Source organism: Aricia agestis, chromosome 15 (genome assembly GCF_905147365.1).
Source record: "Aricia agestis chromosome 15, ilAriAges1.1, whole genome shotgun sequence".
Classification (NCBI taxonomy): Eukaryota; Metazoa; Arthropoda; class Insecta; order Lepidoptera; family Lycaenidae; genus Aricia; species Aricia agestis.
Genome location: NC_056420.1, coordinates 13189960 through 13217914, shown reverse-complemented (window position 1 = coordinate 13217914; position 27955 = coordinate 13189960). Strand labels below are relative to the sequence as shown.

General features: G+C 39.1%; 1 protein-coding gene across 1 annotated transcript; it reads left to right on the top strand.

The window, feature by feature from the left end:
* The first annotated feature begins 56 nt into the window (after positions 1 to 56).
* Positions 57 to 27479, top strand: LOC121734225 (A-kinase anchor protein 17A). The gene is made up of 14 exons (XM_042124705.1): positions 57 to 1057; positions 1353 to 1560; positions 9580 to 9724; positions 10002 to 10151; positions 10724 to 10801; positions 12945 to 13104; positions 13500 to 13676; positions 14267 to 14458; positions 20569 to 20727; positions 21947 to 22104; positions 25146 to 25232; positions 25811 to 25896; positions 26646 to 26718; positions 27366 to 27479. Exons 1-14 carry the CDS (start codon positions 141 to 143, stop codon positions 27452 to 27454), a joined length of 2679 nt encoding a protein of 892 aa, XP_041980639.1. The 5' UTR covers positions 57 to 140; the 3' UTR covers positions 27455 to 27479.
* The last annotated feature ends 476 nt before the right edge of the window (positions 27480 to 27955 follow it).

The window sequence follows — 27955 nt, the reverse complement described above, 5'->3', positions numbered from 1 at the left end:
CAGATCGTGTGCCGCGTAATATGGGAGCTGACTTGCAAAACATTTTTGGTCATAAGACATTAATTTTATAACTTTAGTTTAGCGTATTTCTTTCTTGATATAGGTTTAGATTTAAGTTTTAATTGTTCTAATTAGTTAAAATGAGCATACAAGTATGTAGGGACACATCAGACGCTGTGGCTCTGTATCTGCCACAGCGTTTGTATCTCAAATCGTATTCAAAGCTTAACATTTCTGTTCAGCTTCCCACCCACAAGGTACACGGGAAATCGATCTCCAATTGGGAGTTAATGGAAAAGTTGCGAAAAATGATCCAACCTGATAATTTTTCAATGTTAAAAGTGTCGAAGCATAGCTCGGAAGTGATTAGGTTCGAAGCGGAATTGGAGAGCCGGGGGAAGTTGGAGCGAGTGCTGGCGCGGCTGGAGGGCCGCATCATCCAGCTAAACGACTACCCCGACCCCTTGAAGGTCAGGGTTTCCGAAGTGAAGATCGACTATCCCTCCCGCCATGCCTGGGACTCCTTCTTCAGGGACGCCACAGATATGGACGAGATGAAACCGGGGGAAAGGCCGGATACGGTGCACATTAGAAACTTACCGATCCGCTGGTTCGTCCACCACCGCGAGAGAGACGATGACGCCCCACCGTCCGAGTCAATATTCAAGAAATGTTTTGAAAAGTACGGCGACATACGTCAAGTGGATGTGCCAGCTTCAGATCCTTTCAGATTGCAAATGAAGGAGGCTATGAGAGGAATAACGATACCCCCTTCGGAGTCTGGGCTGTATTTCGAAGGCTACGTCCAGTTCAATGAGTATGTCAGCTTTGTTCGATGTATGGATGCACTACGAGGAAAAAAGCTGGTGAGAAAGAATGACGATTTAGCAGAGTGGTGTGCCATTAATGTTGATTTTGATAAAACAAAGCACATGACAGATGCCGCTGTTAAGAGGAGGGCTATAGTCAGGGAGAGGCTGTTCTCTCGAAGGAAAGCTGTTGAGGAAGAGGAGAGATTGGAAAAAGAAAGAATTGCTAAGAGAGAAGCAAAAGAAAGGTAATGATGCTACAATTTGGGTGTATTTAAATTATTTTAAACACTTATATAATATTTCTAAATAATAAACACAAAATTTACTAGCCCAAGGAACAAAGCTAGCTTTTGAATATGAAATCTAAATCAAAATCTTTAATCTTTCAATCGCGGATTCTTGAAATCTATTGTTATTCTTTTGTTCACCGGTGTCCTTATGGGGCTTGATGGGTTTAGTAAGTTTTGCTTCTGTGGCATTATTAAATAATAAACACAGCATTAGGAGACATGACATTAACAATTAACATTGCAATTTCAGAGAAAAACTGGAAAAATCCGAAAAAGAGAAACTAGCGAAAATGAAGGAGAGAGAAGAGAGAAGAAAGAAGAAGCAGCTAGCCAAACTCATGGCGAGAGATGACGTGGACCTCGCAAAGAATATCACGGACGAACAGAAGAGACTGTTGAAAGCACAGAAGAGATTGCAGGCTGTGAGACTGATAGAAGAATTGTTTAAAAGAATCGAGGTAACTATTAACAAACATGCATATTCAAATTCCTTCCTTAATATTATACTAGCTATTTGACCAAGGTTTGCTTGGCATTCGATAAAACACGAATAAATTGACATTTTCTAAAAATGCTTCCTAGCTAGATCGATTTATCACCCCGAAACCCCCTATATACTAAATTTCATGAAAATCGTTGGAGCCAATTCGGAGATTCCAATTACATTTAATTATAAAAGAATGGCAAAAAACGGAACCCTTATAGATTCGTCATGTCTGTCTGTCTGTCTGTCTGTCTGTCCGTCCGTATGTCACAGCCACTTTTCTCCGAAACTATAAGAGCTATACTATTGAAACTTGGTAAGTACTTAGATGTAGTCTGTGAACCGCATTAAGATTTTGATACAAAAATGGAAAAAATATTAAAAACTAGCTGTTGCCCGCGACTTCGTCCGCGTGGACTTCAGTTTATAGTACTTTATAGCGCGCGATGTCAACAAAATTGGTGTCAAAAGCTTTTATAAAAAAACCCTGGTACCCCTTAAATCAATACAGCTGTGCAGTGTGCACACAATAAGTATTTCATTTTTTTATATTAAACTTTATATTTTATGCCAAATTTTAAAGCTTATTTAGCCCTCCGATTACACAACTTTACCCATAAACTATTTATCATTGATAGATTTAAGGTTACGTCACTGCACAGATAAAGTACTGAGTTATTTAATACCGTAGAATAGATATAACAATCGAAAAAAATCGAAACTTAAATGTAAGATGATACCACGTCTTATAGGAAGACTTTTGAGCAAGCGTCAGCGCGATGTAGAAGACGCACGGCGCCATCTATTATGAATTGTTGGAACTAACTAGTAGATTATGTGCACACTGCACAGCTGTTTTTGGGTATTTTGATTAATTAAGGGCCGCGCTACACCGGAATGGCAGCGGCGAGGCGAGCACTTTCAGCGCTGCCATTCCGGTGTAACGCGGCCCTAAGAGGGGTACCACTTACCAGGGTTTTAAAAAGTTTTTAAATTTGACACAAATTTTGTTGACACCGCGCGCTATAAACTAAAGACCACGCGGACGAAGTCGCGGGCAACAGCTAGTTAGTTAATATTAACGTGTTTAACAATCGAAAGAATCGTAAAACCTACCTCAACATGGTACCACCTCTTATAGAAATACGCATGAGCAAGCAATAGCGCGATCTAGGGGACTCTTGGCGCCATCTGTTTTGAGTTTTTTGGAACTAAGTTAATTTAACCAAATTTACGCATTTTCACCCCCTTACAACCCCTTTTTCCAGTTAAAAAGTAGCCTATGTCCTTTCTCAAGCTTTAGACTATCTGTGTACAAAATTTCATTACAATCGGTTCTGTAGTTTTGGCGCTGTTGTTTTTGAATTTGATGTCTAAGTTGGTAGGTGAGTTATTAGTTAATAACGTGTATAACAATCGAAAGAATCGAAAAACCTACCTCAACATGGTACCACCTCTTATAGAAATACGTATGAGCAAGCAATAGCGCGATCTAGGGGACTCTTGGCGCCATCTGTTTTAAGTTTTTGGAACTAAGTTAATTTGACCAAATTTACGCATTTTCACCCCCTTACAACCCCCTTTTTCCAGTTAAAAAGTAGCCTATGTCCTTTCTCAGGCTTTAGACTATCTGTGTACAAAATTTCATTACTATCGGTTCAGTAGTTTTGGCGTGAAAGCGAGACAGACAGACAGACAGACAGAGATACTTTCGCATTTATAATATTAGTATAGATAATATTCTAACGTATTAAAAACTATAAACAAAAACATACTAACTAATAAGTATGATTAGTTCTATGTTACAATAAAGTAAAAAATAAAACGCCATCTGTTGAATCGTATTAGAACTAAAATGTTCATTCCATCGATTTATTTCTGGATTTTTTATAATATTATACATAAAATATGTTTAAGATTTTAGAAATTTTATTTTAATACACATCCAAGACCCAGGAAAATTGAAAACTTTTTGTTCCGCCTGCGGGACTCGAACCCAGGACCCCCGGGATGAGCGCTGGCCACGCGCAATGCGAATTCATTTTCATCGAAATTTTCATGGAAATAAGATATTTTCTCACATCAAAATGTAGCCTATGTCCTTTCTCAGACTCTAGAATAACTGTATACAAAATTTCATTGCAATCGGTTCAGTAGTTTTGGCGTGAAAGCAAGACAGACAGACAGACAGACAGACAGACAGACAGAGATACTTTCGCATTTATAATATTAGTATGGATTTTAGGGGACCCCATAGGTACAACTGAAACAAAAAAAAATTTTTTTTCAACTAAGCTTTGCGTGTGGGGTATCTATGGATAGGTCTGAAAAAATCATATTGAGGTTTCTAATATCATTTTTTTCTTACCTGAATAGTTTGCGAGAGAGACTTCCAAAGTGGTAAAATGTGTGTTTCTAAAGTAGGGGCATGATAAGTCTAAAAAAAATATATGATGTACATACATTACTATAAAAGCTAGGTACCAACGAAAATTGGTTTGAACGAAATCTAGCAAGTAGTTTTTTTTTATACGCCATAAATGGTAAACCTTAAATTAACTTCCATTAAATCAACTGAAATATAAAAATAAATCAAAATCCTTTAAATTTCATAAAAATAAACCTTATTGCTGCTGCGGAATCCTTAATGGGCGAGTCCAACTCGCACATGGCCGGTTTTTATTCCTGAATATCTATGGCCACTATTAGTATGTCCCTATGTTTTGTTTTTTTCACAATTTTATTATTAAAAAAGATATGAACGTCCAAAAACCCAAAAAAATTGCCACATTTTCCTCTGTGTTCAAACACCCAGAAAACAAAACTGGTTAGAATATACAAAAAAAAAAAACATAGGAACACAGCTCAAGCCTTGCTTTAATTCTTAATGAAAAAATACTTAAATCGGTTAAGTTTTGGAGAAGGAATCAGGGGACAACGAATAGTTGATTTTCTGCAGTTGTCTCTATCGCGTTCTGTGGCATAGGCTTGAGGTAAGGGAGACAGCTATAGATATTAAACATACTTTTTTTTCATTTCTCTAGCCCCTGGTGTATCCTCTTAAGCGTTTCGGCAGCGCTGTTGGAGCGTACGCGTTGGAAGATGCGGACGAACGGCGCTGCTCAAGCGCGCGACTTTTGTAAAAATCTGACTAACTCAAGTCCGTGCAAGAAACCGTGTGTATGCTTAGCGAGTTTTTATCTTTCGTTTATTGCTGCATGACCATGGGCGTACCCAGGCTCTGGGCCAGGGGGGGGGGGGGGGCAAATCAGATCTTTTATAAGCTAGGTGTTTATAAAGAATAAAACATTTATAATTTTTAGTTGTGAAAATATTGTATCAATGCAAACAAATGGCAAAAATTCGTTTTCTTAATTTTTGATTTTTATAGATAATATTATTTTTAACAAAAAATTAAAACCGACTTCCAGGGTAAAAACAATAATAATTTATAATGAACAAAAAGGTGTTAAATAATTCTTACTCTTTAATGTGCCTTATGCATAACTCTCCTAAACCTCATCTATTTATATGTACACAATCTTCATTATTTTGGAGACGGTACGAGCTAATAATGCTGAGTTCTATGACAAAATCTACAGGGTGTCAAAAGACCGCTTCCGATAACTTCGTGGGGTTATTATAGGGCATGAGATATATCCATTGGTGCAAGAAATTTTCATGTAATCGCCAGTTTTTAAAATAGTCAAAATTTTCAACACGCAATGTATAATGCGTGCAGTTAATGCGCGATAATATCGCCCGCCGCCGATGAATGAAACCCCGGGCCGAGCCGGCCCCCCCGCGCCGCCCGTGCCGAATACCGCGCGCGCGGCTCTGCGCTAGTCATGAGTTAAGACAAAACAGCTGATCGTGGTGTGCCCTATACCCTAGCCCGTAGGTAGTGAATAAACCACCAATATTGTAATGATTATTAAATTACAATAGTTTACACGATTTAACAAAATGTTACAATTTATTAATTACCGTTTCTCAGGTTTTTACTCAAAAATACTCAGTTTTTACTTCCGGCCAAAAAGGAAAAGAAATCATAATTCACATCCGATCATCATCCGATTTACACATCTGTAAAAATACATACACAGTTACCTACTGGGCTACTGCACCTATCAATACCTATCAATGGAAAATGGAAAAAAACATGTTCACTGACCTGTGATCAGCTGTCTGCTTTTATGAAATGCAGTTCGAACTGTGTTCCATGATCCATCTAACTCGATGTAGATTGCAGAGGTTTTCAACACTTAACAAAAGTAATTACAGGAGACATTCCAATTCTTTAAACACTTTTTATTGCACTGTTTAAACCGCACTATCGTCTATCGACGACGATGTTCACCTGTTCCTTAAAGCATCGCAAATTCATCGGACGTATCTTGTCACGGCCCGTTATTAATTACAAACATAAAAAAAATAGTTAACAATACACAAAACAAGCAATAATATGACAACATCTAAACGTAAAATTACAAAACTTAAACAAAAACGTCACAGTAGGTACCTACACCAGCACGGCGCGTGTTAGACAGCCGACTGAACAAAATTGAAGAAAAAACTTTGTAAAATAATAGGGATGTATCCCTGTGCAATGTGAATATTTTGAGTAATCGATAATTTTTTTATCGATAAATCGTATTAATTGTTTTACATACGAGTACGTATTGATTACTGTCAAACTAAAAATAAACAAATACCTACTCAATATTAAGAAAAGCGACAATAATTAATAGTTATTTAATTAATTAGGTATTAAAGTATTTTAGACGCGCATAACGCGTACCACGGTATAACAATCACTTTATCACGGTAATGTAGGTATCGAATTTAAAAAATGAGATGAGATCTACTAAATAATAGTTATAATTTTTATTATTTAATGGTAATTTAAATATCGACTAAATAGTATTGAATTTATAGGGTACAACACTTAGATTGTCCTTGAAATGGATTAGCGACACGTGCGTCGGGCACCTGCAGAGCGGCGCGCTTTGTCGGCGCCGCGATCAAAGCAAGCCGCCGCGCTGTTCGGTGTCCTTTGACTACTTCCGAAAGTCGATACACGACGAACATTATTTCAAAAATTAAAATAGATTTTTTAATTTAGTAGCCATTTGAGCATTGAGGTAATAGGTTGTTAGAGTTGTTAGGAGATAAGTTTGATTTTTTAACAATTACTTCAAGTATCAAAACATGGTAGTATTGTGTAAAGTGTTAATAAATAATTGATTATTATTTCAGTTGTAATAAAATACTTTGTGGTGTGATACATTTCATTAACGAGAAGTTTTTTTGACGTTCTTGGTGGTGACTGGTCTTATTGCTTGGTGTTAAGGACTATTTTCAAAATGCATAAAGAAGTAAGAACACTTGAACTCAACATTTTTCACGTAAGTTAATTGCCAGTTTTACGTATGAGGTTTTTTCGTGTATCATCTGTTATTTCGATTGATAAGTGACGATTGCGGATAAACAGTTCATCCGCATAGGTTTCGTTACTTACGATGAACTTTTTAACTAGTCTAATAATCTTAGAAGTTTGCCATACTGTCGTAAGTTGTTACACATGCACAGACAGTTACTTACAGTTTTCTACATGAGGTACCATTAAACTCTTAACACTGCAAGTAGCTTAGATGAGAGGTCAGAGGTCAGAGTTCTAAGTTCCACGTCATGGTGACCTTCATGGGTTTGAAATTGAAAAGACATACCTACATTAGGGTTTCTGTGTGTTCTGTCGTAAGTCGTAACTCGTAGTGTATCGTCATTCGTCGCATACGACCTTTCGACTTAGCGTGCGTAGGGCGGAGCTAACAGCTGATTAACGCGGTCAACGTTCTCGGGTATGTACTCGGAACACGAGAACGTTGACCGCGCGCTTGCAAATGGTTATTGGGGTAAAAATAATAAAATTTAAAAAAATATTTTAAAATATTTTTCTATGTGGTTTATTATCATGTTTAAAGGGTTTTAATTATAAAAAAATAAAGAATAAAAAATTAAAAAAATTAAAAAAAAAATTAAAAAAAAAATACATATTCGTAATCAGAAAATGTAGTATAATCATACCCCAAAGTTATCGGAAGTGGTCTTATTACACCCATATACTAATATTATAAATGCGAAAGTATCTCTGTCTGTCTGTCTGTCTCGCTTTCACGCCAAAACTACCTAACCGATTGTAATGAAATTTTGTATACAGATAGTCTAAAGCCTGAGAAAGGACATAGGCTACTTTTTTACTGGAAAAAAGGGTTGTAAGGGGGTGAAAATACGAAAATTTGTTCAAATTAAGTTAGTTCCAAAAATTCATACTAGATGGCGCCGTGCGTCTCTTACAACGCTTGCCCAACATCTTTCTATAAGAGGTGGTATCATTGTACATTTAAGTTTTGATTTTTTTCGATTGTTATTTCTTTTTAGGACAAATCCGGGGAAATCCGGACGGATGGCAACCCTAGTTATACTCTGCCAGTTTTTAAGACGAAAAGGGATACTTTACTTGTGCCTAAAGAATGCCAAGCAGAGAAATTGGTGTATTGTTTTATTGGCACTTGTCTCTAAAGGTAGCATTCCGATCTTTGTAGCACGTGATTACGACCTACAAGAACTCAAATAAAATGCCACTATTAACTAGTCTAGGTTTAAATTTCTACTGACATTGGTCTAGCGACTGAAGCCGCCACTGCTTTTATTTGTGCAGAACAAAATTAAGGAGTGAGCACACTGAGACGGGCCGTGCCGGGGCTCAGCGTGCTGGGGCTCATCGCAAAAATCCGCCTCCATACAATTTGTATGTAAGCGGATGCGCGTATCGCACACTGTGTCGGGGCGCAGCGGATTTGCGATGAGCCCCGGCACGCTGAGCCCCGGCACGGCCCGTCTCAGTGTGCTCACTCCTTTAAACCTAGTTCATTGTGGCGTTTTATTTGAATTTTTGTCATTCACAATCACATGTTCAAAAATCGCGAGTTTCTTACGCCGGTTCTTCTCGCCGGGTTAGTTCCCGAACCGGTGGTAGGCATCATGTAGACTTTCAGAGGATATTTGCAAAAATTTATTCTGAATAATTTTTTTTTTACTTTTTTGAGTTTTTTATCATACAGCCAACTTTAGCAATAAAGTAGTATTTTATATATTTTTAAGTTCTAAGCTATGTGGCTATGTGTGGATCGGCTTACTGTGCACGGAATCCAATTAGTTTAACTGTTGACAGTTCAAAGTTGAGAGGCAAGACTCAGTGCCTGCTAAGGCTATCCTACCGCCGCGAAACTCGCTAAGCGCGCGAGATCGTATACTCTTGTTCCATGTGAGTATCTCTTTTTGTTTTGAAAACGCGCGTTAAATACTCAGTTTTGCTGGCATGCTATCAGACATCTTGTTGAGTAAATAGTACTATCAGAAAACTGATTGATAGGGAAGTCTATTGCTAAGTCCAGACTGGACAGGGAAGGTTTACGTACATTGGTAAAGTCATGTCAAGTCTAATTGACAAAATATCATGATTCACATCATCATCATCATCATCATATCAGCCTATAGTCGTCCACTGCTGGACATAGGACATAGGACAGAGGCCTATGTCCAGCATGATTCACAACTAATGTAAAAATCAAGTAGGTCTACCATCTGCTTGTGAATAAATATCACTGATATTATAGTACGTATGCGGCTATCCTCCCTCCAGCTATTTCAAACGATCTTATGGGACGTTTATATTCAGCCACTGCCGTGGCTCTTTGCGCTGCCGGCAATTTTGCATACTTCTGCAGCAGCAACGACGCGAGTGAGCGTTTACACTCAGCCAGGCAGTGGCGTGACAAATGGCAGCGCCATTTACATTCTCTCGCTGACCACTTCCCTGCTCACTTACCAACAGGGCTGAATATAAACGTCACATTAAACTCGTGCGCTGCCTATGACATAGTATAGTTTATAATTTATATGTTTATAACCATTTAACTTATTATTTCAGCTCCGTCCCGACCTCCAACGCAATAAACATAGCCGGGCGGAAGCGGGCGAGCGTGCTGCGCGCGCGCGTATAGTCGACTCTGTACGACGACAACACGAGAGGACTTATGAGGAGCAGAGGGAACGACTCAAGAGTGCATTGGACGGTGAGAGTACCTAATTGTTTATCTGACTTCAGTAAAGGTGGTTTTTAAGTTCGACCAAATATGTTTTTTTTGTATGTTCGTAGCTAACTTCGCCGTTTGTGAACCGATTTTGATGATTATTTTCTTGTTTGAAAGAGGTTACTTCACAGGTGGTCTCATCATAAGGAAATACTGTTTGAAAACTGTTGTTTTTGTAAAATTTTATGAATTATTATGATAATTAAATCATATTATCTAGTCCCATGTTATTTTAAATATAACTTTTTCGTTTTTCCAGGACGCATCATAATCCGTTCAGCGTTAGAAACTAAGAAGCCAAAACGGGAATCCTCGGTCAGTTCGATATCATCAGCGGAATTGCCGAAACGAGTGAAGACTGAGAAGTTAACCACGCCGGAGAGGGAGATGGAGTACAATAGAGCTGCTGGTGAGTAAGCTATTAATTTATGGAATTAGCTCCCACACCGTTTTCAGTGTCAGTGGCCGATTTCATTTTCATTGAAAGTAAACTAAGCAGCAGTAATTTAAGTACCTCTATTTCTTTTCTTGTACCAGACAATCGGGTGACACTCGCTAGCCTATATTGTTTTTACGAAACTTGAAAACAACTTTTGGGGCTCCAGCGCAGGAATCAAATCAACTTTGAGTCCAGGTCTTGTACCATGAAACTGTTTTGAGACTCAAACAATCGGACGAGAATGCCGCGTCCTACTCTCAAAACAGTTTTGTGGTAGGCCTACTGAGCCAAGCTCTAAAGTTTAGAGTGTGCCGCTTGGCTCATATTTTGAGCACTTTGAGCACATGGTTTAGAGTTTAAAGTTCTACACCATTAGATCATAGAGGCGTTTTCTTTATATAAAGGAATAGGGATAATTACCACAGAAACTTTTTTATACAAACACTCTGTCAAATATCTGTTTTAATCTAAGGAGAGCATTTAACACTCTCTATGCTTTAAGTTTTTACTCTGTGATCTGAACAGACTATTTTAATTTTCAGGAATGTACCCCATGGCGAACCCGTACGGTTTCGGGTACCCGTACGCCGCCGTGCCGCCGCCCGGTTATCCCTTCCAAAGTATGAGTATCGAGATTTCGTATACACCAATATTAGGCTGCGTTTCATCTAGAGATGTGTTGCGAGGAATTTGTTTTTGATAACGAATAGAATCGCTTCATTGACCTGCGGGGCTAAAATGGTCGCTTTGAAGAATCATGATATGAATCATAATATGATTCACTTTTCTAAAATCGTAAAATGCAACTCAGCTTGCAATTCATTTCTGTATTTTTGTACTGATTTGACATTTGTCAGTTTGACAGTTTTGACAATTCATTTGTTGAATTGATTGAGAGGAATTGCTAAATGTGACCATTTTAGCCCCGCCGACCTCGCTCAGCGCAGCGATTCTATTGGATCTTTTAAACACATTCCTCGCATCTGGAAGAAGAAAGAAAGAAACTTTATTTTATTTTATCTCTCGTGGATACGCAGCCTTACTGTCCGTACTGATAAAAACATCAACATAATATCTACACTATATTATGCTATAATGAGGGATGTTTGGCGCTATATAGGGTCTATCGTGTCAATTGTCGTGTCAAACAGCTGTCATAATAGGCAATAGCTTCCACATGTCACGAATCACGATATAGCTGCAATATTATGTCTATTTGACACGACATTTGACACGGAAGACCCTACGGCTACATAGCGCCAAACATCCCTCATTGGTTATACGTTTTACGGCCGTTCCCAATATTTGATCTATCTCTGGTTTTGCCCTACTAGAGATAGGAATAGCTCACAATTGACATAAAATATATGTCTCTAATGTCTAATGTGAGCTATTCCTATCTCTAGTAGGGCAAAACCAGAGATAGATCAAATATTGGGAATGGCCGTTAGTTATACAATCTTTTAACCTTAGCCACTTTGCACTTTTCCAATTTATTAGACAAGGGTAAAACATAATATTATCATGTATTTGGAACTATTTCTTTATATCTTTCAGAACTGGTTTTTTCTACAGTTTTCGTAAAGTATGTACTTTTATTGATATTTTACAGCTAATACAAATCATTACACTTATTTACTGTAAGCTTATGCTGTCATTTGTCTGTGAAGTTTTTTTTTAATACGGACAAGGACACTGGACAGATACATTGACTTTTTAAATATTTTATGAATAAAGGGGTAAAATGCTTTCGGGAAAGTTATAAGTGTAACTTCACTGTTAGCCGACCTATTATCACAAAAGGTGGACATTTGTTTAATATATTGCACTTACAGGAAGAAAATCTCCAAATCGATTGCAGTCAATTTAAACTTCTGTCTACCTTCAAATGTATCTATTTTTTTGCCTTTTGTCTGTAATTTTCTAACAACTGACGACATATTATTGTGTTATCTACATGCCCTATAGTCTATTCGCTAAAAGTTTTCACTACAAAGTTTTGCATCGTCAAAGTAGTAACTCTATTTTGATATCAATCATGAAAGAGATTTAAGGTCACAGCACACATATCAACTCGGAAAGGGATCGGCACCGTATCGCCTCGAGCCGTTCAATATTGTTTGTATGAAACTCCCTACTGCAACGCACACTAAGTGGAACCGTAACGTCATCGCCTCGCCTCGGATCAGGCTCCGAACCGGGATGCGACGCGTGGACGGCTCGTCGTCCACCCGCTTACGGCTCGTCGTCCATCCGCTTACGGCTCGTCGTCCACCCGCTTACGGCACGTCGTCCCCGGTTTTACGTCTCTCCGTACTCAAGCTTACGTTTCTTCGTCCACCCTTGCCCCTTTCCCCTTTCCCGAGCCGTAAGAGAGGCGTCGCCTTGCCGTAGCCGAGTTGACGTACAGGCGCTACTGATACGCTTTGGTTACGTGTTAGGTTGACGTCTGGTTGACGGCGAGGCGAAAGGCGATACGGTGACGATCCCTTTCCGAGTTGATATGTGTGATGTGACCATTAAAGTGTACTATTAAAGAAGTTGATTTATAGGCAGATTGGGGACCTGCGTAGTTTGGTCGCGTTATGTCAAGCTCAGCCGAAAGATTACATCCAACATGAAATTGACATAACCCGACCAAATGACGTAGGTCTTTAAACTGCCTATCTTCTCTTGAACTTCACAGTGCGAACTTTACGCGAACTGACTATAGCTAATAAAAAATCATAAAAAGTGAACAATAAGACCGTGACAATATGACAGCGATGTACTACGGCGGGCGCGGGTACATGCCCAATCCGAACTACGTGGCGTACGAGCCCCGGTACCACGAGCGACGTGGGCGCGGACGCGGACGAGGACGCGGGCGCGGATCGCGGATGCCGTACTTCGACGGACCGGACGCCAGCCAGCAGTATTACCAGTGAGTCTATATATATGGTGTTAGATACACCTACATAATAGTCAATGCGTAAGTAGTCTACGAGCGCCGGTACCACGAGCGGCGCTGGTGCGGACACGGACCGCGGATGCCGTACTTCGATGGACCGGACCAGCCAGCAGTATTACCTGTAAGTTTATGTAGATTGCGAGTGTGTATTAGAGATTTATAGGGAACAAGTGCTGCCACCTATAATATAATAGTTTATACATTTTAAGTTTTGAATTAGTTCGCAGCCTTATGGTTTCAGTTTTGATTTGTGTTAGGCTAGTGTAAACTAGATTCGATGACTACCCCAAAATTCAACACATCGCTCCATTATGTAACAAAAACTTTTATTACAAAATATATTGACGTCACGAATTGTCACGTTTCAGATACTTCAAGAAGCTGACAGAGAACGAGAGCCGCAATGAGCACGACGACCGCTCCCGCCGCCGCTCGTACAGCCGCTCCCGCTCGCGCTCCCGCCGTCGGTCGTATACGCGGTCTCGCTCCCGCTCGCGGCGTCGCTCGTATACGCGCTCTCGCTCTAGGAGCCGACGTCGTAGCAGGTGAGAGATAAAACATTCTCTCTTTTGTGCGTACCCGTACGTGTGCGTAGACATACCGAGTGCATATACCTACGTGTACGTTTACGTACGTGTTCGTTTACGTACGTGTGCGTTTACGTACGTGCGTATACATAACGAGTGCGTATACCTACGTGTGCGTTTACGCACGTGTGGGTTTAAGTACGTGTACGTTTACGTACGTGTGCGTTTACGTTCGTGTGCGTATACATATCGAGTGCGTATACCAACGTGTGCATTTACGTACGTGTACATTTACATTCGTGTGCGTTTACGTTCGTGTGCGTTTACGTACGTGCGTATACATAACGAGTGCGTATACCTATAACATAAGCGTTTACGTACGTGTGCGTATATCTAAGAGTGTGTGTACGTACGTATGCGTATACGCGCATGTGTGTATACGTATGTGTGCGTTTACGTACGTAATATAATACATACGTGTATTTTTTTTTAAAGTTATGCAACGTATTGCAAATATTTATTTATTTAGAGGTTAATGTGAATAAAATGTAGCTGCAATACTTTCATATTATTTCGTTATTAAACAATGTTATGCTACTCTATTTCAGATCCCGCAGTCGATCAAAATCCCGGAGGAAATCCAGATCTCGCAGCAAGCGGACTAGGTCTAAATCCAGAGATAAGTCCCGAGCTAGGACGCCTAGCCCTAAAGCCAAGGAAAAGAGCAAGACGCCACGGCGGTCCAAGAGTTGGTCCCTGCCGAAGGATGCGGGGAGAAAGTCGTGGTCCAAGAGTCCTAAGAAATAGAATATACTATATATTTAATACATGGTATTTTTATTTCATTATTTTTTTAATTACACTGCGTGTCACTATTTAAGGTCTGCTATTGTTGTCTATGTAAATTTTGTAAGATTTTAAGCAAAGGCATACAGACCTTATATACTTATTCGAAATACGCAATTTTTTTTCACTTTTGTATGGAGAAACAATTTTTTTTTGTCTTTCAGCGCTGCTACTTTCACAGTGAACTCTCTACAAGGAACACGTACACACACTAAAGTATTATCGCTTATTTTTGTTACACCTCTACGAATAATAAAAACTATATTATTCGTAGTTACACCTATATATTGTCATTGAAAATTAACGCAAGCGATATTTTAGGCTGGTTTTATGAAAGTCCTTTAAAGTGTTGGCTCCTTGTGGTAAAACATAATCGAAATCTATTTAACTGCTGCTTAATATCATTCTAATATCAGAATTATAATTATCAATAAAATTGGACAAAAATAGTATCTTTATCCAATCTTTATCTATGGATTATGTTGTATTAACAAGTGGCTGCGATATAAAATCATATAATATTATAAGAAATGTGTTCCCCTTCATAACACAGGCCTTGTTGTATTTTCCCATCATTATAGGGGAACACCATATAATGTGTTCCCCTATAAATAATAATGATGGGAAAATAAAACATGGCCTGCCATTTTTTGATTTACTTTACATAACATTTATTATATAATGAACGCCTCCGTGGTCTAGTGGTACAGAGCGCGGCTCTTGACTCGGAGGTCGTGGGTTCGATTCCCGCGTTGGAAACATGTTATTTCCAAGTTTGGTTAGGAAAATGCAGGCTGATCACCTGATTGTCTGACAAATAAGACGATCCATGCGTCGGATGGGCATGTAAAAAGTCAGTCCTCTGCGCCTGATCTCTCGCCGGTCGTGTCGGTCTGCCGTCCCACTGGGTTATGAGAGTAAAGGAATAGAGAGTGCTCTTGTGTACTGCGCACACACTTGGGCACTATAAAATTACTCCTGCGTAGCTGGCCTGGTTTCAATGAAACCGGCCCGGTGGCCGGTTAATAATAATAGCTCCCACACCGAAACCGGTGTGGGAGCTATTATTATTATATTATACATAAATCGAATCGTTTTATGATAAATACATTTTACTTTCAATATTTTTTTCAGGTGTACTTTATGAAATGAAGACCGTACGAGACTACATAAAAGAGGTTTTGTTTCACACTTATGGGCAATTTAAATTACCATATTATAGGTAAGTACTAATAATAATAATTAATTTAAGGCGGTTCTCCAGTCAAATCGCAATCCAATGACTTTAGTACCTACAATAGACATTTTTAAAATAATGTAATTTTAAAGTTGTTTTGACCGCAAGAGAATCACAATAAATAATATATCTTTGAAAAATCTATCAAATCTACATCGCTGTTGATAAACAGTATGACGTTTTCGATAAGTTCACCTAATTAGTAAAATAAGTAAGTAATTAGTAGTTTAGTGGTCAATTAGAATTCAATCATGAAGGGTTTCGCTATTCTCCTGTGTGCGATCATCGCCGTACAGGTAAGTTAACCGACTTCCCTAAAAGGAGGTTATTATTTTATATAACAAGTAGACATAATATTAGTCTCATACATACACGTTGGAATATTGATTTTTATGATAAGTGGAAAAAAGTAAGTTGCTTGGTAAAAACTGTGCTAGTTCATGCCAGTGCTTTTCAACCTTTGGGTCGCGACCCCTCGACCGACCTCTCTACATATAGCTCATAATATGTAGAGAGGTCGGCAGAGGTCGAAAGAAACTTAATATGTAACCAATCTTTTTGCCTTTTTATTTCAGTAAAAAAGACAAAAATATTGGTAAGTATATTAAGGAGGAAAATGTTACCAAAAGAATATTTATAAACATGCTTAATGATAAATAAAAAAAGCAAAAGTTGGGTTGTCGTGACTCGTGAAATATTTTTTCTTATCGGGAGGGCCACATCATAAAAAAGGTTGGAAAATACTGGTTTATGCTAATTGATTGTAAATGTAATTTTAAAAAAATGTAATATCGTATCTGCCCTTTCATAAAAAGAAGAAAGAGACAGACGAAATCCATACTTAATATTATAAATGCGAAAGTGTGTCTGTCTGTCTGTCTAAATTACTTCTTCACGCTCAAACCGCTGAACCAATTTTGCTGAAATTTGGCATGGTGATACTTTGAGTCCCGGGCAAGGACATATGATCATCTTTATCCCAGAAAAATATATGGTTCCCGCGCGATAAACGAATTTGGCGCAACGGAGTTGCGGGCTTCATCTATTAGTACCTAAGTAAGTATATAGAAAACCGGCCAAGTGCGTGTCGGGTCACGCGCAATATAAGGTTCCGTAGTACCGCTAGTTTTTTTAAATGTATGTATGGTCAATGAATGTACATTTATAACGTGTTTTACACTACTAACAACATCATCTCAGTTACTTTCAAAGGAATTTGAACGAAAAGTTCCTTTATACTTCGCCGAATACATTCTTTTAGTTGATCGACTATTACTCAATAACTTATGAAGTCTTCTTAGCCGTGATAGTTTTCCTTTTAAATTCAGCATATTTCCTACTCCCGTCAATTTTTTTTAAAACTTCATATAAAATTTCACAAACGGATCCCTAAATCGGAAAATGATCTATGAATACTCATAATACTTTAAAAAACCTATCCAACAACACCCCACACGCGTGGGGTGGACGTGAAAAAAAAATTCATTCCCGCTTGATGTGTAGAGAAGGTACTTACCAAAAAAAAATTTTTTTTTTAAGATTTCATGCACCATTTTGTTGTGCATTCATGACAATTTACAGCTTTGTAGGTCCTATAGTCTCTGAGCAAAACCGCCGACAGACAGACAGACAGACGGACAGACGGACGGACAGACTGAAACTATAAGGGTTCCTTGTTGACTACGGAACCCTTAAAAGCGTTCAACTAATAAATTGAGTAAGTAGGTACAAAGTAAGTTTTTATTGCAAAAAAACTAGAATCTATTACCTATCTATATTATAATTATTTTACCCACTTCCTATCTTATCGTAAAGGAAATCCCCACAAATTGTGTTACTGAATTAAGTCGTATTATCTTATTTATCTTTTAATCTTTGTATTATTGATGATATTTTGTTACTTGCAAAATATGTTGATAAGTAAGAGATTTAATTTTTATTTTAAATAAAAACTTTTCAAATAAAAATATAAATATGTTTGCAAGAAAGTTTAAGCTTGGTACTAAACTTTTTAGGGTTCCGTAGTCAACAAGGAATCCTTATATATAGTTTCTGTCTGTCCGTCCGTCTGTCTGTCTGCGGATTTGCTTAGAGACTAACTGCCGCACTCAGAGTGGAACATTAATTACTTAATTGTAATTAATTCAAAATTTTGACATAAGCCCCATACATTATCTGTCAAACTCTTCATTAAACTGAAGGTTAATTGTAATTAAATGTCTCTGAGTACGGCGGTATAAGGCCTAAAAGCTGTAATTCGGCATGAATGCACATCTTAATGATGCCGACAAAATGGTATACAGGATGTAACAAAAATAAGTGATAATACTTTAGGGTGTATACGTGTTTCTTGTAGAGAGTTCACTGTGAAAATAGCAGCGCTGAAAGACCAAATTTTTTTTTCACTTTTGTATGGGGAAACTCGTGCCGCTCGGGCACTTGCCCATACAAAAGTGAAAAATTTTTTTCGTCTTTCAGCGCTGCTACTTTCACAGTGAACTCTCTACAAGGAACACGTACACACCCTTAAAGTATTATCACTTATTTTTTTACACACTGTATAAAATCTTTAAAAAAAAAAATTTTTACGGTACCTCCCCTACACATCAATGTGATATTTTTTTTCACGTCCACCCCACCGTGTGGGGTGTCGTTGGATAGATTTTTTAAAATATTACGAGTATTCAATGATCATTTTCCGATTTAGAGATCCATTAGGGAAATATGAAGTTTTAAAGTGGAAAAAATCATTAAAGTCCAGTGTCCCCTCTTCTACCAGCTACACGGTTGTTTCTGGAAATGTGAAAATATTCATGGGAGTAGGAAATATGCTGAATTTAAAAGGAAAACTATCACGGCTAATAATACTTCATAAGTTATTGAGTAATAGTCGATCAACTAAAAAAAAATTATTCGGCGAAGTATAAATAAACTTTTCGTTCAAATTCCTTGAAAGTAACTGAGATGATGTTGTTACTTGTTAGTAGTGTAAAACACGTTATAAATGTACATTCATTGACCACATAAAAATTATCAAAAACTAGCGGTACTACGGAACCCTACGTATATTGCGTATGGCACGACACGCCCATGGCCGGTTTTTTTATGATTTCACAATAATATTACCGAACCGATTGCCTATATTATAACGCCAAACTGTAGGTATGGTTACAGCAGGATAAACGAACTAAATCACCTTTATTGAAAACGCTTTAAACACCTTTCCGTAATAAAAGGAAATGATAAAATAGTATGAACTGTTCGGTTTTGCTCGTAAAAGGCATTTTAAACTTTATGAGATCTCATAATATGAGCTATAACCATCAACATTTTATAAGCTTTAAACTTTTAAAATGTTATTAACTTTATTAAATAATGTTTAAAGTTTTAAAGTCACTGGAAGTAACTCCGTTATTGAAAAATGAAAATTGTTGTTTAAAGTACATTTTAGGTTTTACTACCTACTTATAAGTTATTACGTAACTAGATGTATAAAATACAAGTAATTCATTTTAAAGTTACTCAATTCATCTTTATTTAACAGAGAATTTAAGAACATTCAACTTTATAAAAATAATAATAAAGTTGAATGTTGTAACCCTTATGCTGCGTTTCCATGCTTGCCAAGGCTTGGCAAGCATCCACGAGGCACAAGCGTCCACAAATCTCGCTTGGCATTTGGAAGTCGTTTACACGCTTGTGAATGAGTCAGTGTATTACGTACATCCCAGCATTGCGGACACTGAACTTGTGTCGGCTATTACGTTTAGTTTAACCTTTCACAGCGGCTACTAAGCGCGCGCCAACGTGTGAACGCGTCGCAAGCGCTTGCCGCAAGCGCCCTTTGATCTTTGTCCAAAAACCGACACTACACTGGATCGGATACAAGCGTCCACAAGCTCACGCAAGCCAAGCCAGATACTCTATACACGCTTTTGCTTGTGGACGCTGGTCAAGCCTTGGCAAGCATGGAAACGCAGCAGAACATTATTTACATATTTAAATTTCATATTTCAGGCTCGCAGTACTGGTAACAATGTTCAATGTAAGTAATTAACTCTTGATTTGTATTTTATGGTTCGAGGCAAAAAATAATGCCTCGCGGCATTTTTTTGCCAAATCTTTTTAGGGTTCCGTACCCAAAGGGTAAAAATGGGTAAAAATATTACTGAGACTTCGATGTCTGTCCTTCTGTCCGTCTGTCCGTCTGCCTCCAGGCTGTAACTCAAGAACCGCTATAGCTAGACTTCTGAAATTTTCACAGATTGTGTATTTCTGGTGCTGCTATAACAACAAATACGAAAAAAAAAAATATTTAAGGGGGGCTCCTATACAACAAACGTGATTTTTTGGCTCTTTTTGCTCGTAATCAATAATGGTAGCAGGTAGGCACTTGAGATACTCACAATATTCTTAATTATATTTGTACTTTAATAATTAATAATAAAATTAAAACTAATTAATAAATATTTAAGGGGGCTCCCATACAAAAAACACAACTTTTTGCCAACTTTTGCTCAAAAACAGTACGGAACCCTTCATGCGCGTGTCCGACTCGCACTTGGTCGATTTTTTCCCATCTCGTGTGTAGCGTCCTAACCCTATAAGTGGCAACGATTTGTATAAATAATTTGCAGGGAAATAGTTTTATAGGCAGATGAAAGGGGATATAAACTACTGCAGGGCGGCAGATGGGGTTCTACCTAATTTGGTCGGGTCCAATTGACATTCATCCTTTCTTTGATTGAATTTGAATGATGTCTTTCATGGCACAAACCACTTGTCGGGTCAATGTGTACTGTGTAGCCTCGTGATTTTAACCATAATGAATTTTGCAGTTAAACCAGCATCTGCCGCTGCACTGGGTGAGAACCCGTGGGTGGTGCACCTCCGCATCGCGGTGTCCACCAGCGGATTCCTGGAGTCCTGTGTCGGGACTCTGTACAACGACTCATGGGTGCTCACCGCCGCTAGCTGTGTTAACGAGTTCGTAGACCCTTTGTTTCGTCCTTGTCTGATATGTTGAAAAAGTTGCATGACAAAAAAAGGTTGTACATTCTTTTTCATGTTTTTTTAGTTAGAGAATAACTACAAACTGCAAAGCAATTCACGAGTTGCTACCGCCAATAAAAAAAGGACATACTTATATGTTGTCGAATTGAGAAACCCCCTTTTTTAAAAAGGGGTGGCAAAATTCACATAATCCTATTTTCCAACATTAGCCATCCACCACCCAAGTTTCACAATTATTATCTTCCAACTCAAGGTTGGATTGAATTGAATTTGAGCAATATTTACGAAATACGTAAATAAGGGGTTTTCCAATAAGGACTTTACAACTTTTTTCCAAAATAAAATTAAAACCATTTGAGATAAGTATTTCAAAAATTTTAGTAGACCGTATCGGATTGAAGCACAATGAAAACATTTTTTAATGGAATTCGACTTCGCTCATGGCCGCTGCTGCAGGCCGTTTGCAGCGGTGATTCGTTGAACCCAATTTTCTATGACTCAGCCACACATTTCGGCTATTTCGCGTTTAATTTTGGCTCTGAGCTGTTCCAACATTGTTGGCTTATCTAAAGACTTGACGCAGCTCCAAAGAAAAAAAATCTAGAGACGTTAAATGGCACGAACGAGGCGGTCAATCGACTGGTCCGTTTTTTGAGATATCACGCTTATCAAACTTGCTCTTCAATAAATCGATTGTAACGTGTGTGACTTGTGGCACCGTCCTTTTGAATCCTCATGTCTGGCTGTCCAAGTCCATATCTTTTAATTCGGGCCAAAAATAATCCATAATCATGGCCAATCTGTCTGTCTACAAGGGCGAGAATTACGATCGAAAATCGGAGTTAACGCTCTTAAAGACTGCTGCGTTAACTCCGATTTTCGACTCGATTTCGACATTATCAGTTCAATGTTAAATGAAAGCAAATGTGCGTTAAATGGACGCACTCCACAAACTAAATTCAAAATTGTCGAGTCCCTATTGGAAAACCCTTTATTTCCACTTAATTAATCCCCCCTATTGTCTCCCAACAAAACTAGCTCATGACTTATAATATGGTCTTCTGGAAAGGGCGGCGAAAATGATCTTTCCCCGGAGCGGCTAGTTCGGGCCCTCCTGCTGGCTCCATCGCTACCTCTATGCTAATCACAACTAACTTAAGTACACCTAACAACAGTATACATTTACCCCCAGCGCCCGTTTCGTCTGGATCCGATACGGCGCCGTTGACGTCATCCGTCCCGAGCTCGTGACGGAGACGTCTGCCGTCTTCGTCCATCCCGGCTACGACGCCAACACCGGCGAGAACAACGTCGCCCTGGTGCGCATCAACCGCGTCGTCGAGTCCACCGGTGAGTAGACAGCTAGTAGAACAGCAGGTAGACAGCAGGTAGTAATCTAGTAGACAGCTAGTAGACAGTAGATCGGCAGCTCTACTGCCGTCCATCCCGGCTACGACGCCAACACCGGCGAGAACAACGTCGTCCTGGTGCGCATCAACCGCGTCGTGGAGTCTATCGGTGAGTAGACAGCTAGTAGACAGCAGGTAGAAATCTAGTAGACAGCTAGTAGACAGCAGGTAGACAGTAGATCGGCAGCTTTACTGCAGTCCATCCCGGCTACGACGCCAAGACCGGCGAGAACAACGTCGCCCTTGCGCATCAACCGCTCCGTCAAGTCTACCGGTGAGTAGATAGCTTAGTAGACAGCAGATTGGCAGCTCTACTGTCGCGAGGACACGACCGGTAGACGGGCAAGCAGCTGCAGGGCAGCTGGTATAAATGATGTCTTCCAATGTGTTTCGCTGAGGGATAGCTGAGTAGGAAATATTGTTTTTTAAGCACTCCCATCCGGCGGCCTTTAGGCCAAACACGGTACGGCGCCGTATTTAAGCCTCATATCCCAATGTGATAGATGACCGACACGACTGGGGAGAGTTTAGACTTTAGGCGCAGGTTAGGTTATCAGGAAATACATACTTGGAAACAACTATTTTCTTAAGCAATCGAACCCGCGACCTCCGAGTCAAGAGCCACGCTCTAAAGCACTGATTTACGGATCTACGAAAAATGTACGGTTCCAGTAGAATTTTATATTGCACGTACGCATTAAATACCTTAACGTCTAGCAATAAATACATCTCCATAAACTCTTTTTATAACCTTCCACGATATTCGGGCTAGAATAACTAGATCAACACAGATAGAGGCACTTAACTGGGGGTTTTATTATCCACCCGGCGGCCACGCCACGATACGCTCCGTAAAGATTAAATAAATGTGTGTTCTGTGTTTGTATCGCACAGGGAAATGGGATAGGTGTGACCCAGCTTCAATTAAAAAAATACGTGTGGCACTTGGTGACTGCCGCGGTTAATTTTATGAACTTAATACTTATGCGATTATAAACAAACAAACACCGTGCCGAAGTCTGCCGAATTGAAACGACGTTAGGTGTTTTTCGTTACGGAATTTCTTGAATCGGTCGCCGAGCTCTAAGCCCGCGATAAAAGCTATGCAATAGCTAAAAAACTAGAACTGCATGTTGTCTGTTTCATCGTTTGGCCTTAGCAATATGTATCATAATATTATGTCCCTTATCGGGGTTGAAATATTCATCAATCGGTTCAGCGGTTTGAGTGTCAAGGTAACACGCAAAATAAGAATTAAAACTATCTAACCATCTTTTTCATTAAATCACACTTATGTTAATTACTTGCTAAATAGCTAGTCGTTACAGGTTACCATAGACACTTAATTATATCTTCTCTTTCTTAATTTATTTATTTATTACGATTCACCAACAGAATATTATCTGGCACATTAAAACAAAAGACAAACAATGGTAACTTATAGGTTTAAGATGACTTCCAATGACAGGTGAAATACAGCACGCAATGGTGACAAAGAAATTAGTGAAAATGTATAAGATCCATAATATTATAAGTCAGTCTGACTGTCTGTTACCTCTTCACGCCCAAACGCTGAACCGATTTTGCTGGGTATGGGGATAGTTTGATTGCCTGCAAAGGACATAGGATACGTCTTATCGACGACCTCTGTGGCTCAGTGGGTGGGCTGTCGGTAGCTCAAGGGTTCGAATCCCGCCGACGGAACAAAAAGTGTTCAAAGTTCCCGGGTCATGGATGTGTATTAAATATGTGTATCATATAATAAAAATCTTAAATATATCTATACTAATATTATAATTGGGAAGAGTTTGTTTGTTTGTTTGTTTGTTTGTTTGAACGCGCTAATCTCAGGAACCACTGGTCCGATTTGAAAATTTCTTTCACTGTTAGATAGGCCATTTATCGAGGAAGGCTATAGGCTATATTTTATCGCGCTAAGACTAATAGGAGCGAAGAAATAGAGGAAAGTGTGGAAAAAACGGGAGAAATTCTTTGAAATGGCTTATTTGAACGCGCTAATCTCAGGAACTACTGGTCCGCTTTGAAAAATTCTTTCAGTCTTAGATAGCCCATTTATCGAGAAAGACTATAGGCTATATCTTATCTCGCTAAGACTAATAGAAACGAAGAAATAGAGGAAAATGTGGAAAAAACGGGGGAAATTATTTGAAAGGACTTATCTCACGAACTACTGGAGCAATTTTTCTGTTATTTGGCACAGATAAGAAGTAGACCACGTGAAGGATCATAGGCTATTTTTAGTGGCCTAATTTGTCTGTGAAATATCTAATTTACGCGAGCGAAGCTGCGTGGAACGTTATATTTCGCGTGGTCACGACATCACGCGTAAACTGCTGGACCCGATTGCTGAAATTTGGTATAAAGATACTATGAGTCCCGAAAAAGAACATAGGATAAATTTTGTCAAGGAAAAATGTACGGTTACTGCACAATATACTTTTATTGCACAATATACTTTTATGATTTGCGCGTAAACTATTCAATCTATGTTGATGAAATTTGGCATGGAGATTAAAGGAAGGAAGGATTGAAGAAACAAGGAATGTTTTTTGTCCCGGAAAAATGTGTGGTTCCCACACAATATAGTACTTTTCTGATTTGCGCGTAAACGACTCAATCGATGTACGGGAACAACTATAAACTAAAGTTCACGCGGACGAAGTCGCGGGCAACAGCTAGTGTACAGTATAAAAAATATTAAATATATTTCCGTTGTCTGGTACCCGTAACACAAGTCCTTCAGGTACTTACCACGGGGCCAGACTGACATGGTGTGAAGCGTCCATAGATATTTTTATTATTATTATTATCCTGGAAAACTGTATGATTCCCGAGCGATAAACGAACTTTGGCGCGATGGAGTTGAGGCCGTCATCTAGTTATCTCATATTTGACCAAATTGAACTCTAACTAAACTGAACCAAACCAAAATATGCTCTTAACTCAATATGTAATTTTCAGACAACATCAAACCCATTGGTCTGGCAAGCAGCGACTCTGAAGTCCCTTCATCTGGCAAGGTCTGCGCGTACGGCGGTGTTGAGGATGGTAAGTTTTAGTTAACTTACTATATTATATAGTATACCTACTATCAATAAAGTTGATTCATAGGAAGATGGGGGACCTACGTCATTTGGCCGGCTTCCGTCAATCCAATGTTAGTTGTGATGAATTGGCTGGGTTTGACATAAAGCGACCAAATTACGTAGGTCCGCCATCTGCCTCAGAATCAACTTCTCTGATTACACACTATTTTATTTTTTTAGTTCTTCGGAAAACTTACAGCTAAACTGCTATTTCAAAGTTTTCGCAGATAGTGGAAAATAAAAGTGTTCAAAAATTATTGCAGAGTTAACCAAAACACAAAAACTTCTTTCAACTTAAAATAAACAACCCCCGATATGAAACTCTAATAAATCAAATCAAAGAGAAGAGTCAATCAGACAACAAAATGTTGAGTCTATCAAATCCATAGACTTAATATATACTAGTATTTTATGATCAAATCACTGGAAACTGCTTACATTTCAAACCTCTGAAAGTACTCATAAAAGTATATATACGCATAATGCTTGATGATTTATCACTTACCTTCTTAATATTTGGGCACTAATACGTTGTTTCAGTTCCCGGTGAGCAGCTGATCTGCAAGGAAATCGAATTGGAAGCTTCCGAAATCGGCGCTCTGGTAGCTGACGAACAAACCACCAAGGTAAATAGTACCATCGAGGAAATTGATTCCTAGGCAGCTGACGGATCTACGTCATGTGGTCGGCTTATGTCAATTCAATGTTATACTCGATTTACACTCGCGCGCGAGCTACGAGGCGAGCCGCGAGACGCGGCGCGAGCCCTGAGTGTAAACTCGAGCTCGCGGCTCGTCTCGCGGCACGCAAAGCTCGCGTCGGGAGCGATTTCCAAAGGAGCTCGAGGGGGACGCGAGCTTTGTGTTTACACTCGCGCTTCGACGCGAGCTGCGAGACGCGCCGCAAGCCGAGCCACGAGCCGGCCACGAGGCGCAAATATAAATCTCGTATAAGCTGTGATCGGTCGGCCGGATTTGACGTAACGCGACCAAATTACTTAGGTCCGCCATCTGCCTAGGAATCAACTTATCTGATAGTACATTTTGCTGATATGCTATTTATTTTGGGTAGTAAAATTTGTATGTCTAGGTACGATTAAACATTGTGTTCATTTCCGGGATTCAAAATATATTCACATAATATAATTTGCAAACGTCTAAGAGCTGCATATAATATCATTTTTAGTACTTATGAATTTTGATGCAGATTTTTGCGATGCGATGCAAATTCGCAGTTTTGTGTGCTAGCCCTTAATTAAATTATTAATAGGTGATCGAAGTTAATAGGAAATAGTTGTTGACCGTACAACTCATTATTTTACATTAGAAATATTTCTATTGTATTGTATCCGGCTCAAAGGACCATATATTTTCAGTTCGACCTCGGCGCGGCGGTGGTCGCTGACGGCGCCGTCCACGCCATCCTGGTTGGTGCTGGAGAACCTAGTGGTAAGTACTTACATTTGATTCAGAATCTGGGGAGCTGTGACAAAATATATTAAGAACCCTGGATCTACGCGGCTCCGCTCGCGCAAAATGTATTTGCGGAAACCGTAAATTTTCCGTAAAAAACGACTCTATGTCCTTCCCCGTGATCTATGTCTATGCCAAATTTTATCAAAATTGTCATTCAGTACATTCGGAGCCTTTTCGGTGCAAACAAACAGACTTTTTCTCTTTATAATTATGGTAGGTATGTACTATGTAGTGAGGATTTGATTCAAGTGATGTCAGAGTGAGTCGGGGCTCTATCCACCTTCGGAGAAAAAAAGAGGTTTTATTTCTCGTCTGTCGGTTGATTTATCAGAGGCAGCGTATCAGAGTGAGCGGTGTGGGCAACCGCCCACGGCCGCTCGCTCCAAGGGGCCTCGCGCCCCTTGGACCACGCGGATTTTTAAAGGATAAATTATGAGTTGTTGATACTCAAATTTTTATAAATAAAATATTTATAAAGAAAAGTTTGGGTATCAAAAAACTATTTTTCTCAACAAAATCCGTCCTCTTGCGTCATCCTTCAGGGGGCCTTGTATATCTTGGCCACATCCTTAGGTCTTGCCCCGCCACTGTGGTTTATTATATTATGTTTTCCATTCCAGTGTTCCTGCAAACCGCTGTATACCAGGACTGGATCGACCAGCAGATTGAAGCGGACACCGCCGCGGCCGTCATGGTTGTCGGTGCTTAAATGTTAATAAATAACGTGTAATTTACTATGTTGTCTTTTATTGCACTACTTTTGTCCACTGGGATACTATAGACCAGGGGTCACCAATTAGTTTCGCTCGGGGTCCATTTTAAGAAAGGAAATGACTTTCGCGGTCCGCATATTATGGAAATTACAAAGGTTTTTCTTTTCATCATCATTTACAAAATTATATCAATGAGAAAAGTGACAATTTTTGTGGCTAATTGTTATCTCTCTGATGTTTGGAGTGAAATTGGTGCAAGCTATTGAATCCTGGAGATGTTGATCAGTAAGTCGAGACCGAAATTTATTTTTAACGAAGTTCATCTTCGAAAATGCTCGGCCCGCACACAATGGGTCGGCGGTCCGGATGCGGACCGCGGTCCGCCATTTGGTGACCCCTGCTATAGACTATGAGATGTATTATGGTGTCCACTTCGTTGGGCTTTAAAACATGTGATATTGATGATCAAAATAGACTTAAAACTTATGCGTGACTTA

Bases quoted from the DNA above. Each gene is read 5' to 3' on its own strand.
- LOC121734225 (XM_042124705.1), top strand. From the start codon at position 141: ATGAGCATACAAGTATGTAGGGACACATCAGACGCTGTGGCTCTGTAT. The intron at 10,802-12,944 runs GTATGAGTATCG...ACAATATGACAG, and splicing joins GCCCGGTTATCCCTTCCAAA to CGATGTACTACGGCGGGCGC. The intron at 13,677-14,266 runs GTGAGAGATAAA...ACTCTATTTCAG, and splicing joins AGGAGCCGACGTCGTAGCAG to ATCCCGCAGTCGATCAAAAT.